General features: G+C 39.8%; 1 protein-coding gene across 2 annotated transcripts in view; it reads left to right on the top strand.

Moving 5' to 3' along the window:
* SLAIN1 (SLAIN family member 1) overlaps positions 1–17,205 on the top strand; it is a 73,558-nt gene extending 56,353 nt beyond the window's left edge. For both annotated transcript variants that reach the window (XM_027116039.1, XM_027116038.1), the window contains exons 5-7: positions 3,494–3,649; positions 14,535–14,817; positions 16,120–17,205. In XM_027116039.1, coding sequence (XP_026971840.1) covers positions 3,494–3,649; positions 14,535–14,817; positions 16,120–16,195 — 515 coding nt within the window. In that variant the 3' untranslated portion in view covers positions 16,196–17,205. The remainder of the gene's footprint in view (positions 1–3,493; positions 3,650–14,534; positions 14,818–16,119) is intronic.
* The last annotated feature ends 1,248 nt before the right edge of the window (positions 17,206–18,453 follow it).

Below are 18,453 nucleotides of genomic sequence, written 5' to 3'. Positions count from 1 at the left end.
TACTAGTCATCACCTGCTATCATGTACTTAGTGTTTACTTTTTCTTCCTCTGCACTTGTATTATTCATGCTAATTGAGAGACCATTTGAAAATATTTAAGGTTTTATAGTCTCTCTTTTTTAATACCTTCAGATTTCAAATTTAACAGAAAACAGTGGCAGGTAAAGTGACTGCCACTAGTGAGTAATTTATTAAAGCCCATAATATCGAAGACAATATTTTATGTGCTTAACGAAAATTACAGCATCATTAAAACTGCGGGAGAGGGCACAGAGTTGTTTCTGCAAAGGCTTTTTTTGTCAAGTGTCTTAGAGCATCACATCCTGCCTGTCAAGCAGATGCTCCCTCTGCATCTTGATTAGCTGTCAGTGGGATCATTGTCCTACCTTAGAAAAGTGGTGTTAACTTATATTCAACACCATTATGAAAAGGGTTAGGTGTCCCTAAATCTGTGTTATGATGGTTCCTGTTAGGAGAGTGGAAATATTTCTCAGCCTGGTGTCTGACTGTGGTAGTTTTATTTCTCTAAAAGGTCTGGTCTCCACACGTAAAGGAAAATGGAGTACAACAGCAGTTCTCTGGATTGGACTTCTGACTAATCAATTTAATGGCTGAGTACACAGGCTCTGAAGGCCAGTACGAGCTGAGTTCCCCTCCTGGCCTACCACTTATACCTTTCCCAGGCTTCTCGTGCCTCTGAGCTCTCACTTATTTGGCTACAAAATGTAAACAAATAACATCCCTTTCTTAGAAAACTTAGGTATAATTGGACATCAGATCATCTGGTATACTCTCCTTTATGTAACATGTAATCCTTTAACCTAAGTTTGTCATAAGGAATAAATGAAATAATGACCATTCCATTGCCTGGAATAAAAACGCTGGAAAAGTTCAAAGTGCTGAAAAAGTAAAGGTGGTCTCCCCAGCCCCACTGTTTTTTTAAACTTTTATTAATGTGGCTCAGATATCTGAGCCTTCATTTGTTACCAGAGGATTATTTGAACAAAATTGTGGAATGAGAGTCGTAACTTTGAAACCAATCTCTCAAATATTTTTCTAAATTATTAAAATAATATGGATAAAAGAAAATATAAATAGAAGTGCGTGTTAACATTTCCTACTTCCATAGCTCTTACATTGCCTGGTTTCCAAAGGGATGGCTCTTGAAAGTTCTTGGTATATTTCTGGGGATCATAGGATTAAAAGGAGCAGACAGCAGTCCACTCTTTTTTTTTTTTTTTTTGGTGGTACGCGGGCCTCCCACTGTTGCGGCCTCTCCCGTTGCGGAGCACAGGCTCCGGACGCGCAGGCTCAGTGGCCATGGCTCACGGGCCCAGCCGCTCTGCGGCATGTGGGATCTTCCCGGACCGGGGCACTAACCCGTGTCCCCTGCATCGGCAGGCGGACTCTCAACCACTGCGCCACCAGGGAAGCCCCTAGCAGTCCACTCTTACCTGTGACTTCAGTTACCCATGGCCAACTGCAGTCTGAAAATGTTAAATGGAAAATTACAGAAACAAACAATTCGTAAGTTTTAAACTGTGCATTGTCGTGAGTAGTATGAGGAAATCTTGTGCCTTCCTGCTCTGTCCCACCTGGGACGTGAATCATCCCTTTGTCCTGTGTATCCACGCTGTGTGTGCTTCCTGCCTGTCAGCACCTGTATAGGAAGAACATCGTATATATAAGGTTCTGTACTATGGGCAGCTACAGGCACCCGCTGAGGGTCTTGGAACGTATCCCCTGCCCATAAGGTGGGGCAGGGTAGGGCTACTGTATTTGAATAGTTTGCCAGGTATGATAAGTGCTTAAAGCTTGCAGAACATTTGCTAACTGTGATTTTTAGGGTATGGCAGGGGTTATCAGTGGCATGGTGTAATCAGTGTTAGCCTGAGGACCTACCCTGAACCCTGTATTTACTGCAAGTCTAGATTTAGATGTTTGGTGGGTAGCTGGCTGCTGCCTTTATTCCTTAAAGGATTCCTAAAGATTGATAGCAGAAGAAAAGATAGAGAAACAATGGTCTAGACTATAACCCCACTGAGAGTCGGGAACTCCCTTGTCTAACACACTGTATAGTATATATACACAGGAAATACTCGTTCATTCATTCATTCCTTCCACAAAGTGGGGAAGGGTGTCCAAGTGAAAGAACCAGCACGCTCACGGGTACAAGAGAGTGTGAAGTATTTGGAAATTCCGTTCTCCACTGTGGTTGGCAAGTAGGCTGTGTGGCGAGGGCAGCAGGAGATGAGTCTAGAGATGGCTGCAGAGCCTGTATCTTAGAAGGATCTTGTCTCAGTCCAGGAGCTTGGGCTTTCAGAGGAAGGGGAGGGACAGTGACTGGAGGGTTTTTAGCAAGTGGCTGGCTAGAAGTCACTGGCTGTATGGAAGATGGGGAGGAACAAGACAGGGTGTACAGAGACCAGTTAAGAGGAAAATTTTGTGAAAATGTGGATGACAAATAATGAGGTCTAAACTAGGTGGTAGTGGGAGATTTGTTAAATATTTATGAGGCAGAATTGAGAGGACTTGGGAGTTGAGGGTGAAGAAGGCAGGTGAGACTTGGAAGATTCCGCCGCTTTTTGGATTAGGTGACTTGATGAGTAGGGCTATAATCAAGGGATCTAAGTGATGCAGAAGGAGCTGTGTGTGAAGGGAAGAAAAATGAATCTGGTTTTGTAATTGAATGGGTTTTTACTGAGTATTCAGATGTATCCTGTGTTTTCTGAGCTTGAGTGACCTGATATGTGTACTTTAGTTTTGGCGGGGTGTGTATTAAAGAGAAAACTGTCTACATTGTAGAGTTGCCCTCTTGTGGCTGAATTCAAATCTCAGCAGCGCTGAGGTCTGTGCGTGACTGACTCTCTGCTGCCCCTTAGTGGCGGAAGATGTTCTCAGCAAGGAAAAAGAAAGGGAAGCATTTGTTCAAGTCTCCAAAGGTTTGGTGGTGTACTCATGCCCCTTAAAACTTTCCAGAAGTTAATGTGGTCATGTTGATGTGATGAGTGGATATGTCAAAACATCTCAAGTTAGAATTTTAAGAATTTCTTCCTCTTTTGATATGCTAGCAAAAGATTCAGGAATTGCTGGTTTGACACTTCTAGGTTTTTTTTTTATTATTAACATGTAACAATTCCTAGCTTTTTTTTTCCTTTTAAACTGTAAGATTATTTTCTATCCTCACTTCGATTCAGTTTTATCCACTTATTGTATAGAAACAAACAGCTAATTGATTACCTAATTCCTCCCTCTTTTTATATAGAACAAGTGCTTTACTTTAGCAGTCTGTTTGGTGGAACCTTTCTGGAGACATGGAGTGCGTTTGTCTCTACCGGGGGTAATTAATTAGCTTGCTAGAGTTCATAACACACGTGATAATTTCTGTTTGTCATTGAACAAAATATAATTTCTATTTGTATTTAATTTTGAAAGCTAGTGTTTTAATTGGCATAAAAGTTGTGATTTTTAACTTAGTAAAATTCTTTTCTAGATAAGCTCCGAAGAAGTATGCCTAATCTAGCTCGGATGCCAAGTACAACCGCTGTTAGTAGCAATGGTAGTTCTCCAGTCACCGTGCGGAATAGTCAGAGTTTTGACTCAAGCTTGCATGGAGCTGCAAATGGAATTTCAAGAATACAGTCTTGTAGTAAGTATGACAGTATTTTTGTATGTAATTTTAATTAGTTGTAACACCATTAGGAAAATCTTACTATTTCATTTCTTTCTTTCTCTTAAGAACACTACAGGAAACTTTTCTCCTTGTGACACTTTTTTGTCTTTCACCATGATAATTGAGTGGTATTTTCACTGGTGCCTATGTCACCAATTAATAATTAGTAAATTATATGCAATCCTTTATACCCAGGGATAGCAGTAGAAGCACTAAATGGTGATTGATTTGTTTACTCATCATACAAAAATGTTTTCTTTGCAGATCTGCCTCTTTTTAGCTGTGTACTTGATCTATTTACTTTGAGGAAAGCACACTTACTCTGTCTAGCTGTTACTTTGGTCTTATTTTTCACCAGTCCAGAGCTTTCCCCTGGCAAATGAAGTTCTATTTTAGTGTGTATTTTAGTAGGATCCATCTACTTCATTCCAGTTTGCCCCACAGTGTGTCATTCATCCTCTGTACGGTTTACCCAGTGATGAGCAGCACGGTGAAAGTAAAATCGTGTGTGTGTGTGTGTGTGTGTGTGTGTGTGTGTGTGTGTGTGTTCGCTTTGTGTGGGGATGTGCTGGCTCCAGGGCACCCCCCCACCTCCTACTCGTGCTGTCTGTAGGGGCAGTTGGGGTTAAGTCTGAGGCTGACCCCTGGGTGGCAGATCCAAGGTCACAGTCCCAGTATTGATATGCCCAAACCCGGGAGGCCTGAAGTGTGTTCAGTGTGTGGCCAAGCGCCATCAACCAGATGTCTTAAGTCTGCACCCAGAAGACTCCCTGGTGGCCCTAACAGACTACCCTGTGTACCCTGTGTACCTCCAAGACATGTCTAGAATGGGTTAGATTTTTGGTGCCTACCTCTGTCATTCAGTAAAGTGTTACACTTTACTGTCATTATGTCGTCTTCCATACTAGCCTACTGGCTCCCTCTGGGCTTGGACCACAGTGCATCTGATTTTCTGTCCCCAGCACCTGGCATGCTGCCGGGTACATTGAGCTCTCGGTAAATGTTTGAATGAATGTATAAATGAATGCCATAGGGCTGTATCTTAGGGCTTGATCTGTTAATATTTGAATTAATGGCTTGTTTAAAGACAGAGAAGACAACCTGTGAACTAATGGTGGGAAACTGAGAAGACTACTAATTTTATGTCAGGAGGTTAGGACAATTGGCCAAATATACCATGATGAAATTTAACTGAGATAAAAATTCTACACTTGAGTACAAAAGTCAATAGTATAAGCATAGAAGGGAAAATACAGTTGTGATGGTAGCAAATAGGGTAATGATTAGGAGTTTTTGTGAACTCTAATTCAGTGTGGGTTAATAGCACGATTCGAGTGCCAGAAAAATGCACGTAACCCAAAATAGAATAGAACATACACTACAAACCATGGCAGGTTTTGACGGAAGTGCTCAAGAAATGACGGGAACATGTCAAAAGGTTATAGGAAACAACTTGAAGAAACTCCCAGAGACCAAATCTGGGACAGTTTGAGCCGCAGAATAAATATTTATATTAAAGGATTATAACCCATAGGTTATTTAACTGTGGGTCCATACTTAATTGAATAAAATAAATGGAGAAGAGGGGAAATTCTTCTTTATAGAAGAATTGCCATTGATAAAACAAAAGAAGTGAAGAAAATAGAAAAACCATTGTAAGTCAAGCATAATAATGAGAGAAAACAAAAAAACCTGAGACCAATGTTCATGTGTAAGAGGAGGTCAGTCATGAACTTGTTTCAGATCTCAGGGCTCTGCTCTCATTGACTTTTATTCCTAAGCACTGTAAGAGAATATTCTTTATACATTCTAAGTGTGTATCATGAAGATTCCTAGTTCTGGGCCGTTCTACTTTCTGGAGTGAACAAAGGTAGGATACAGAAAGTTGGAGAGGCAGCCTGATATAGAAGGAAGACACTGGGTTAGCAGTCAAATACTTGAGTTTGGGTGTTTTTGTTTTTAATTTATTTTATTTTATTTATTTTTGGCTGCTTTGGGTCTTTGTTGCCATGCACGGGCTTTCTCTAGTTGCAGTGAGCGGGAGCTACTCTTCCTTCCGGTGCGCGGGCTTCTCACTGCGGTGGCTTCTCTCGTTGCAGAGCACGGGCTCTAGGCACGCGGGCTTCAGTAGTTGTGGCATGCGAGCTCAGTAGTTGTGGCATGTGAGCTCAGTAGTTGTGACTTGCAGGCTCTAGAGTGCAGGCTCAGTAGTTGTGGCGCACGGGCTTAGCTGCTCTGCGGCATGTGGGATCTTCCTGGACCAGGACTCGAACCCGTGTCCCCTGCATTGGCAGGCGGATTCTTAACCACTGTGCAACCAGGGAAGTCCCTGGGTCTTTTCTTAATCATAAGTTCATGGGAAAGCGCCATATCCTTTCTGATTCTTGTTTTCTCATTTGTAAAATTAGGATTCTGTCTATTGATCTTAACTAGTTTCTCTTTGTTATTTTTTTAAACTCAAGGGTGGTTATCTATCTTGTGTGTAGGAGAATTAATGGGAGTATCTTCATGAATAATTTCATTTCAAATGATTTTGAAATTTTATTGAATCTGTAGATAAATTTTAGAATTGGTAGCTTAAAAATATTAGTTTTCTAATGCGTTAACATGGAACATTCTTTCATTTATTTAGATCATCTTGTCAAAGTTCTATAGCTTTCTATATAGAGGTTAATACATCTATAATTTATTCCTAAGTATTTTATTTAAAAAAATTTTTTTTAACATCTTTATTGGGGTATAATTGCTTTACAATGGTGTGTTAGTTTCTGCTTTATAACAGGGTGAATCAATTATACATATACATATGTTCCCATATCTCTTCCCTCTTGCGTCTCCCTCCCTCCCACCCTCCCTATCCCACCCCTCCAGGCAGTCACAAAGCACTGAGCTGATCTCCCTGTGCCATGCGGCTGCTTCCCACTAGCTATCTACCTTATGTTTGGTAGTGTATATATGTCCATGCCTCTCTCTCGCTTTGTCACAGCTCACCCTTCCCCCTCCCCATATCCTCAGGTCTGTTCTCTAGTAGGTCTGTGTCTTTATTCCTCTCTTACCCCTAGGTTCTTCATGACATATTTTTTTTCTTAAATTCCATATATATGTGTTAGCATACAGTATTTGTCTCTCTCTTTCTGACTTACTTCACTCTGTATGACAGACTCTAGGTCTATCCACCTCATGACAAATAGCTCAATTTCGTTTCTTTTTATGGCTGAGTAATATTCCATTGTATATATGTGCCACATCTTCTTTATCCATTCATCCAATGATGGGCACTTAGGTTGTTTCCATCTCTGGGCTGTTGTAAATAGAGCTGCAGTGAACATTTTGGTACATGACTCTTTTTGAATTATGGTTTTCTCAGGGTATATGCCCAGTAGTGGGATTGCTGGGTCATATGGAAGTTCTATTTGTAGTTTTTTACGGAACCTCCATACTGTTCTCCGTAGTGGCTGTACCAATTCACATTCTCACCAACAGTGCAAGAGTGTTCCCTTTTCTCCACACCCTCTCCAGCATTTATTGTTTCTAGATTTTTTGTTGATGGCCATTCTGACTGCTGTGAGATGATATCTCATTGTAGTTTTGATTTGCATTTCTCTAATGATTAATGAAGTTGAGGATTCTTTCATGTGTTTCTTGGCAGTCTGTATATCTTCTTTGGAGAAATGTCTATTGAGGTCTTCTGCCCATTTTTGGATTGGGTTGTTTGTTTTCTTGTTATTGAGCTGCATGAGCTGCTTGTAAATTTTGGAAATTAATCCTTTGTCAGTTGTTTCATTTGCAAATACTTTCTCCCATTCTGAGGGTTGTCTTTTGGTCTTGTTTATGGTTTATGGTTTTTGCTGTGCAAAAGCTTTGAAGTTTCATTAGGCCCCATTTGTTTATTTTTATTTCCATTTCTCTAGGAGGTGGGTCAAAAAGGAACTTGCTGTGAATTTTGTCATAGAGTGTTCTGCCTATGTTTTCCTCTAAGAGTTTGATAGTTTCTGGCCTTACATTTAGGTCTTGAATCCATTTTGAGCTTATTTTTGTGTATGGTGTTAGGGAGTGATTTAATCTCATACTTTTACATGTAGCTGTCCAGTTTTCCCAGCACCACTTATTGAAGAGGCTGTCCTTTCTCCACTGTACATTCCTGCCTCCTTTATCAAAGATCAGGTGACCATATGTGCGTGGGTTTATCTCTGGGCTTACTATCCTGTTCCATTGATCTATATTTCTGTGTTTGTGCCACTACCATACTGTCTTGATTACTGTAGCTTTGTAATACAGTCTGAAGTCAGGGAGCCTGATTCCTCCCCAGCTCCATTTTTCATTCTCAAGATTGCTTTGGCTATTCGGGGTCTTTTGTGTTTCCATACAAATTGTGAAATTTTTTGTTCTGTGAAAAATGCCAGTGACAGTTTGATAGGGATTGCATTGAATATGTAGATTGCTTTGGATAGTATAGTCATTTTCACAATGTTGATTCTTCCAATCCAAGAACATGGTATGTATCTCCATCTATTTGTATCATCTTTAATTTCTTTAATCTGTGTCTTATAATTTTCTGCATACAGGTCTTTTGTCTCCTTAGGTAGGTTTATTCCTAGATATTTTATTCTTTTTGTTGCAGTGGTAAATGGGAGTGTTTTCTTGACTTCACTTTCAAATTTTTCATCATTAGTGTATAGGAATGACAGAGATTTCTGTGCATTAATTTTGTTTCCGGCTGCTTTACCAAATTCATTGATTAGCTCTAGTAGTTTTCTGGTAGCATCTTTAGGATTCTCTACGTATAGTATCACGTCATCTGCAAACAGTGACAGCTTGACTACTTCTTTTCTGATTTGGATTCCTTTTATTTCCTTTTTTTCTCTGATTGCTGTGGCTAAAACTTCCAAAACTATGTTGAATAAGAGTGGTGAGAGTGGGCAACCTTGTCTTGTTCCTGATCTTAGTGGAAATGCTTTCAGTTTTTCACCATTGAGGATGATGTTGGCTGTGGTTTTGTCATATATGGCCTTTATTATGTTGAGGAAACTTCCCTCTATGCCTACTTTCTGCAGGGTTTTTATCATAAATGGTGTTGAATTTTGTCAAAAGCTTTCTCTGCATCTATTGAGATGATCATATGGTTTTTCTCCTTCAATTTGTTAATATGGTATATCACATTGATATATTTGCATATATTGAAGAATCCTTGCATTCCTGGAGTAAACCCCACTTGATCATGGTCTATGATCCTTTTAATGTGCTGTTGGATTCTGTTTGCTAATATTTTGTTGAGGATTTTTGCATCTATGTTCATCAGTGATATTGGCCTGTAGTTTTCTTTCTTTGTGACATCCTTGTCTGGTTTTGGTATCAAGGTGATGGTGGCCTCATAGAATGTATTTGGGAGTATTCCTCACTCTGCTATATTTTGGAAGAGTTTGAGAAGGATAGGTGTTAGCTCTTCTCTAAATGTGTGATAGAATTCGCCTGTGAAGCCATCTGGTCCTGGGCTTTTGTTTGTTGGAAGATTTTTAATCACAGTTTCAATTTCAGTGCTTGTGATTGGTCTCTTCATATTTTCTATTTCTTCCTGATTCAGTCTTGGCAGGTTGTGCATATCTAAGAATTTGTCCATTTCTTCCAGGTTGTCCATTTTATTGGCATAGAGTTGCTTGTAGTAATCTCTCATGATCTTTTGTATTTCTGCAGCGTCCGTTGTTACTTCTCCTTTTTCATTTCTAATTCTATTGATTTGAGTCTTCTCACTTTTTTTCTTGATGAGTCCGGCTAATGGTTTATCTATTTTGTTTATCTTCTCAAAGAACCAGCTTTTAGTTTTATTGATCTTTGCTATCGTTTCCTTCATTTCTTTCTCATTTATTTCTGATCTGATTTTTATGATTTCTTTCCTTCTGCTAATTTTGGGCATTTTTTGCTCTTCTTTCTCTAATTGCTTTAGGTGCAAGGTTAGGTTGTTTATTCGAGATGTTTCCTGTTTCTTAAGGTGAGCTTGTATTGCTATAAACTTCCCTCTTAGAACTGCTTTTGCTGCATCCCATAGGTTTTGGGTCGTCGTGTCTCCATTGTCATTTGTTTCTAGGTATTTTTAAATTTCCTCTTTGATGTCTTCAGTGATCACTTCGTTATTAAGTCGTGTATCGTTTAGCCTCCATGTGTTTGTATTTTTTACAGATCTTTTCCTGTAATTGATATCTAGTCTCATGGTGTTGTGGTCGGAAAAGGTACTTGATATAACTTCAATTTTCTTAAATTTACCAAGGCTTGATTTGTGCCCCAAGATATGATCTGTCCTGGAGAATGATCCATGAGCACTTGAGAAAAATGTGTATTCTGTTGTTTTTGGATGCAATGTGCTATAAATATCAGTTAAGTCCATCTTGTTTAATGTATCATTTAAAGCTTGTGTTTCCTTATTTATTTTCATTTTGGATGATCTGTCCATTGGTGAAAGTGGGGTGTTAAAGTCCCCTACTATGAATGTGTTACTGTCGATTTCCCCTCTTACGGCTGTTAGTATTTGCCTTATGTATTGAGGTGCTCCTATGTTGGGTGCATAAATATTTACAATTGTTATATCTTCTTCTTGGATCGATCCCTTGATCATTATGTAGTGTCCTTCTTTGTCTCTTCTAATAGTCTTTATTTTAAAGTCTATTTTGTCTGATATGGGAATTGCTACTCCAGCTTTCTTTTGGTTTCCATTTGCATGGAATATCTTTTTCCATCCCCTTACTTTCAGTCTGTATGTGTCTCTAGGTCTGAAGTGGGTCTCTTGTAGACAGCATATATATGGGTCTTGTTTGTGTATCCGTTCAGCCAATCTGTGTCTTTTGGTGGGAGCATTTAGTCCATTTACATTTAAGGTAATTATCGATATGTATGTTCCTATTCCCTTTTTCTAAATTGTTTTGGGTTTGTTATTGTAGGTCTTTTCCTTCTCTTGTGTTTCTTGCCTAGAGAAGTTCCTTTAGCATATGTTGTAAAGCTGGTTTGGTGGTGCTGAACTCTCTCAGCTTTTGCTTGTCTGTAAAGGTTTTAATTTCTCCATCAAATCTGAATGAGATGCTTGCTGGGTAGAGTAATGTTGGTTGCAGGTTTTTCTCCTTCATCACTTTAAATATGTCCTGCCAGTCCCTTCTGGCTTGCAGAGTTTCTGCTGAAAGATCAGCTGTTAACCTTATGGGGATTCCCTTGTGTGTTATTTGTCATTTCTCCCTTGCTACTTTTAATATGCTTTCTTTGTATTTAAATTTTGACAGTTTGATTAATATGTGTCTTGGTGTATTTCTCCTTGGATTTATCCTGTATGGGACTCTCTGTGCTTCCTGGTCTTGATTAACTATTTCCTTTCCCGTATTAGGGAAGTTTTCAACTATAATCTCTTCAAATATTTTCTCAGTCCCTTTCTTTTCCTCTTCTTCTTCTGGAACCCCTATAATTCGAATGTTGGTGCGTTTAATGTTGTCCCAGAGGTCTCTGAGCTGCAGTAGTTATTGCCACTATTTTATCTTCCAGGTCACTTATCTGTTCTTCTGTCTCAGTTATTCTGCTATTGATCCCATGTAGAGAATTTTTCATTGCATTTATTGTGTTGTTCATCGTTGTTTGTTTCATCTTTAGTTCTTCTAGGTCTTTGTTAAATGTTTCTTGCATTTTGTCTATTCTATTTCCAAGATTTTGGATCATCTTTACTATCATTATTATGAATCCTTTTTCAGGTAGACTGCCTACTTCCTCTTCATTTGTTAGGTCTGGTGGGTCTTTATCTTGCTCCTTCATCTGCTGTGGGTTTTTCTGTCTTCTCATTTTGCTTATCTTACTGTGTTTGGGGTCTCCTTTTTGCAGGCTGCAGGTTTGTAGTTCCCGTTGTTTTTGGTGTCTGTCCCCAGTGGCTAAGGTTGGTTCAGTGGGTTGTGTAGGCTTCCTGGTGGAGGGGACTAGTGCCTGTGTTCTGGTGGATTAGGCTGGATCTTGTCTGTCTGGTGGGCAGGTCCACGTCTGGTGGTGTGTTTTGGGGTGTCTGTGGCCTTATTATGATTTTAGGCAGCCTCTCTGCTAATGGGTGGGGTTGTGTTCCTGTCTTGCTAGTTGTTTGGCATAGGGTGTCCAGCACTGTAGCTTGCTGGTCGTTGAGTGAAGCTGGGTACTGGTGTTGAGATGGAGATCTCTGGGAGATTTTCGCTGTTTGATATTATGTGGAGCTGGGAGGTCTCTTGTGGACCAGTGTCCTGAAGTTGGCTCTCCCACCTCAGAGGCACAGCACTGATTCCTGGCTGCAGCACCAAGAGCCTTTCATCCACACGGCAAGTTCAGATTTTGTTGCCACTTGATCTTTCACTCAGTCTTGAATTGTATCTACTAGTTTAGGAGGGTCCTCTGTGGCGGCAGGGGTGGCTGTGGCTCAGTGGCAAGGACACAGGCCTTTAAAATGTTTTTTATGAATAGTATCTTTTTCAAATTTTAGTTTCTACTAGTTGGCTGGTGTTTAGAAATACAGTTGATTTTTGTATTTTGATGTTGTATTCAGCAGCTTTGCTAATAACTTCATTTATCCTAATAGTTATAAATTTGGAATATACCCATAACATAATGCATCTGAACACCAACGCATATTCAAGAATGTTCACAAAACCCCAAACTTAAAAATAACCAAGCTTTTCATCATCAGGAGAATGGATTTTGACATTCATTCAATGGAATACCCATAGCAATGCAAATATGGATGAATCTCAAAAACATAATATTGAGCCAAAGAAGAGAACATACTATATAATTCCATTTCCATGAAGTTCAACATAGGAATAACTAGTCTGTGGTGATAAAAGTGCAAATAACAGTGACTTTGGGGGAGTGCTGCTTGGGAGAGGGTATGTGAGAGCCTGCTGTGGTGCTGGCAGTGTTTCACGTCTTGTTGTGGATATGGTTACACGCGTGTGTTCACTTCAGAATTTCATTCTGCTCTAGGCTTAACGTTTAGGTACTTTATGTATGTTGTGTTTCAGAAGAAATTGGGCCGAATTCACCTGTTGAGTTTTTTTTAAAAATTAAGACTTTGTTTTTGAGCAGTTTGAGGTTTACAAAAAAATTGAGCAAGAAGTACAGAGTTCCCATATATCCCCGCATGTCCCCCTTCCCCTCCTCCAGTTTCCTCTGTTATTAACATCTTGCAGTAGTGGGGTATGTTTGTTACAGTTGATAAGCCAATATGTTGGAACATTCACAGTTAGATGCTACTAAATTAAGGAATTGCAGAATTGGTTGGAAAGGATCTTGGAGATGATTTGCCAGCCAACACAAGTTTACTGTGTCCCTAAAGCTTGATGGAAACAGAACTATAGCAGAATCTTAGAGACCTCACTTTTCATCGTATTTTTTGGCTACCATACACATACATCAGCATTCCTACATATAGATTTCACTAATGTATAGTTGAACAAAGCTAATTTAAGGAAATACTTTCAAGAGATATTAAAAAAAACAGACTTTATCTTTCTCCTCACTTTTTATCACAGATATCTATTGTATATTCTGTGCCTAAGTTCAAAATCAGTTAAACTGTTTTAGAGAACAGGGTCTGTTTGTGTTAACCGCATCACAAGTGTACTAGGCAGCAGAGGCTAGAGTGGTTAGTAAACAACAGGTAATGTATGTATAAGTTTATGTTAAATTTGTGATTCAGTTTTTTCCTTGGAGAAAAGGATTTATAAAATTTTAAAATTTCTGCCAAACAGTTCATTGTTTTTTAATGTGAAATAGTGCACAATGATGGGCCAGTATATTGATGAAGTTCTTAAGGGTTCTTACCCAGAGAGCTCCCTTCATTTCACAGATTCTGCTGCTGTTATCAAGGTAGTACTTGCTGAGTGGTTACTCAGCCATTGTAAGGCTTTATGTGGATTAACTCATTTAGTCTTCCCACCAACCCTATGAGATAAATGTCATGATGAAAATTATTTAAGAAATATGTCTGTATGGGCTTCCCTGGTGGCGCAGTGGTTGAGAGTCCGCCTGCCGATCAGGGGACACGGGTTCGTGCCCCGGTCCGGGAAGATCCCACATGCCGTGGAGCGGCTGGGCCCGTGAGCCATGGCCACTGAGCCTACACGCCCAGAGCCTGTGCTCCGCAATGGGAGAGGCAACAACAGTGAGAGGCCCACGTACTGCAAAAAAAAAAAAAAAAAAGTCTGTACTAAGCTGTTTGTGCCTACCAATGCCACCTGTCTACCCTTCTATAATTACTGCTATTAAATTGTCCCCTTGTTTTTTTCTTTTTGTGGTACGTGGGCCTCTCACTGTTGTGGTCTCTCCCATTGCGGAGCACAGGCTCCGGACGTGCAGGCTCAGCGGCCATGGCTCACAGGCCCAGCCGCTCCGCGGAATGTGGGATCTTCCCGGACCGGGACACGAACCCGTGTCCCCTGCATCGGCAGGCGGACTCTCAACCACTGTGCCACCAGGGAAGCCCTGTCCCCTTGTTTTATCCTCATGAAACCATCCCCAGTGCAACCATCAAGAAATCCTAATGTCTTCCAAGCAAGCAAGGAAGAAATCCTGTGAGAACTCAGAGATGCTCAAATTTGTTAAAGGAAAGAAGGTTGTTGTTCCAGCTGGCTTCTAAATATAGTCAGGCACTCAAAAATGTTGCTGCTGATTGACAGAGTAGGAGACGCTTGTCACGAAGTAGAATTTTCCAATACTAAATGCAGTCTGGAACTCGTGTTTCATTTATCTACATGCATATATGTAGATAAATTTCTATACATGTGAAACCCTTTCAACAGTATCAGCTGCTTTGAACATAACACACGTGTACATAGTGGTAGGCGTTCTCTCATGTGAGCGTCCTTTGTTCTTCTAGTTCCGTCACCGGGGCAGCTTCAACACAGAATCCACAGCGTGGGACATTTCCCAGTGTCTGTCCGGCAGCCTCTTAAAGCCACAGCCTACGTGAGTCCAACCGTTCAAGGCAGCAGTAACATGCCTTTATCCAACGGCTTACAGTTATACTCCAACACGGGGATCCCTGCCCCCAACAAAGCTGCAGCTTCTGGGATAGTGGGCCGCAGCGCACTCCCAAGACCTTCGTTGGCAATAAACGGGAGTAACCTGCCTCGAAGCAAAATTGCACAGCCTGTCAGAAGGTAAGAACCTTTGCTCGTTCTTCTGCAGTCTGCACTTAGAAACTGCTCCGGGAACCATCCTGACTTTGCCTTTGTCTAACCCTGGCAGGTCACTCTGCCCCTTCTGGCCTGACTCGTGACCTCCTGCCTCTGCATTTAATACCTTTTTAATCAATTTGTAATCAAAATGGGCAAAAATGTCGTTAGGCACATGCACATACACACCCTCCCCCAACAGTCGTGATTTTAAAAGCATCTTAGTGATATTTAACTGGGGCTTTATTAGCTTATGTTGGTGTAAGTTTGGTATGTTCCAGGTAGAATTTTTTTTTCTTTCAACATTCCAGCCTGCTTGCAGGGCACCTGTTCGATGATCTTATGGTTGTGACGTGCCCTTCTTGAACTGGATCTCCTGGAGTGTCTTATGGTTAAAAACAATTCATAAAAGCAAGTTGAGGACAGAGTAGAAGATGAGAAAATGGAGGCAGTAAATCAGCTCTTACAGGAAATTAGGATTTGGAGGAGGAGAGGGAGGGAACCATGGTAAAAGTGTGAAAAGGATGTGAGAACAAGTAATTTTTCTTTATGCATCGGGTAGCTATAAATAGTTTTTACTTTCCGATAAATAGGTGCTCAGATCAAAAACAAATTCAGAAACTATTGTAAAACAAACACAGAAAAGTGAGTAATCCTACTCTCCAGATAGAAACCATTTTGGTGCATGTTTGTTCAATGCCAGGCTGTGTTGCAGTTGTGACTGAATAGAATCACATAATTTGATGTATGTAGGTCATTGTGGACAGTCCATTTATCCTTGTATATATGTCTTCAAACTAACCTCTTGGAAGGGCTGTCACTGCCAGACAATGAGAGGGTCTGTTTCCACAAACTTAGGCAAACATTGGGTATTATCATTCTTTTTAAATTCTCAGCCAATATAATAGGCAAATCTTTGATTATTTGTAAGACAGAATAACATGAAGACATTTTCAATTTGTATTCAATGAAGTAACCACTTATGTTTTGGGGCCATTTTTCTCCTGAGTTTATCTGTTTCTGATTTTAAAATATTCTTTATACACTAAGGGTATTGATCATTTTCCACTTAGGTTGCAAATCTGCTTGTGCACATACAACATGCGTGGCAACGTGCCGAGAACTGGGCTTTCCATCAGATGAGCATGTTGAAGGCCCAGAAATACAGGCACACTTGGGAAGGTGCCAGCACGTTGTCACTGCTGGAGTGGCGGAGAGTAGATCAAAGTAAGTGATGGGACTCGTGGGATTACTTACAAGCCGTGTCCTTTTTTCATTCCTTTATAGTTTCCTTCAGCCTCCAAAGCCTCTGTCTTCACTCAGCACTCTGAGGGATGGAAACTGGAGAGATGGTTGCTACTGATGCAGTTCTATGTACGTTTGAACAGCTGGAAAGAAGTGGAAATGAGGGTCGTGTTACCTAGCTGGCTGGGTAACAGCGGGTGTCGGGATATTCTTTCCCTTCTGCGTTTTAACATATTTACTGCATTGTTTTTCAATGGACCAATCACCAGAGACTAATTATTGCACTTAAATATTTGCCTGAGATACTGCAGCGTTCACAAATCCATGGTTGCAGTATTGTGACACTTAGAGCTAGGAAGTTTTTGTAGAACTGATATGTACCTGAATCCTTTTTGAGAGAATTGAGATGTATCCATAATGCTTTCTTTGCCATCTGAGTTTCTTAAAGTAACTTGTTCAATTTACTTACATGTTCTAAACATCTTCCCATTACATGTTCTGTATTTTAATACACTGCATCTTTACAACCAGGTTCTATAACGTATGCTTTGAAATTCACTTTTTTATAGTTTACAGGAATTTTATTTTTTGTGCCTATTTCTTTTTACACCTACGTGAACCACTGTGGAACAACTTAAATTTTGTGCCATAAAAATATTTTTGTGGTAAGGTACTATTTTTTTAGCTCTAGGGATATATCAGCAAAAATCCATCATAACAATTTGAGAGACATAAAATTATGTTGAATGAGCACAATGTAATCTGAAGCATTGAACACTGAGACAGCCAGACAACGAGTGAAATGGTCTTGTTGTTTTCATTGTTAATTTATTGTCATACGTGGGTTTCATATTTATAATGGCATCACAAGCTCATTGCACTTAATACCTGCAATGTTTGCTACTGTACTACAATTGATTTTCAATACTTTTACAGAAGATGAAACTGTAACATTTTATTAATAATGCTTCTGGAAATGAACGCATTTTAAAGCAAATAAATCTTTTTGATAGACCTTTTACAAAATCCATTTGCACTAATGAATGCTTTCTTATGGTATATGACTTCATATTTGTTACTGTGTACACTGCTGTTTTGGAATGTTCAGAAATAAAGACTATTTCAGCAGTATCAGGTCACGCATGAATGTGCAGCATAAACAGTACGAATACCACGCCTACGTTTCACCACAACTGTGAAAGTATTGTCATTGTTAGGCTCTCGTACAGAGCATTTATACCTGAGGCGGGTAGGCAGAATATTCACATTTGTAAACAGTTCTCTCTAAAATGCTTGGGAGAAGAGATGTGAGGTTTCAGTTCTGCAGTGGGGTTTCGGTACCACTTAGGATGGTCACTAGAACCCAAGGAGCCTCTTGCCCAGAAACCCATTTGTGGATGAATACTGTCAGTGGAGACTCCAATATTTTATGGGGCTTGAACTTGAAGTATTTCTTTTCCCAGTGTCAGAAGTATTATCATTAGTCTACACTATATTAGATGTACACTGGAAAACTTTTCACCTCAAGTTGCTATGGAAAGGTTAGGTAAAAGGTGTCAATGTTAAGTTTTAAAACAGAGTTCTCCTGAAGGTCATTAGGGATTTTTATTTTTAAGAAATGTGCCTTTCTACATAGTTCCATGGGGAACTAAAAGACAGACTGGCTTTTAATTAGCCTGTCCTTTAAATGAAATGTGGGCTAGAGGAGGTGAGGTATCAAAGGAGAAGTGATACTTATTGAGCACTTTGTTAGTGACAAGCACTTTCTTAGTCACTTTGCTAGTGACTGTGCTAGAAATTTTTTATATATTTGTCTAATTTTTAACAATCACCTCCTATTACCACCATTTAAAAAGTAAAGACCCTGAGCCCAAGGGATGTGACATTAACCTAGTGTAAACATCTAGCTAGTAAATAGTGAAGCTGACTTTTGAATCCAGGTGTATCTGATCTCAAAAGTCTGTTTTTGCCACTACTGTGCTCTTCCTATGAACATATGTAGTTCAGTTAGTACATTTTTTAAAAATGAGTTTATATTCTGAGAAGGTGAAAGGATTCAACTCATTTGCAAATCAAGTATTTCATTTATATTCAAAAAAGTCTGTTCAGCCCTTGGAATAAAAACCAAAGATCCCTGTATCTTGGAATTTACATTCTAGTTAGTAGAGCAACAGTAAACCACATACAAGTAAGTAAATCACAGTACAGGTCTTAAGTGCTATGGCAGAAAAAAGAAAAGGGATGAAAGTAAGGGAGGAGGTGAGAAAATGGAGATGGGGAGAGATCACAGTATTAAGTAGGATCATCTGGGTAGATCTCACTAAGAAGGTGACACCTGAACAAAGACAAAATGGTGTTGGCGATTATTTTCACAGT

The sequence above is a fragment of the Aethalodelphis obliquidens genome, unplaced genomic scaffold (assembly GCF_003676395.1).
Source record: "Aethalodelphis obliquidens isolate GAN/ISIS:26980383/991018 unplaced genomic scaffold, ASM367639v1 scaffold15, whole genome shotgun sequence".
Lineage (NCBI taxonomy): Eukaryota > Metazoa > Chordata > Mammalia > Artiodactyla > Delphinidae > Aethalodelphis > Aethalodelphis obliquidens.
Note: the sequence above shows the minus strand (reverse complement) of the source record. Positions and strands in the feature narration are given on the sequence as shown.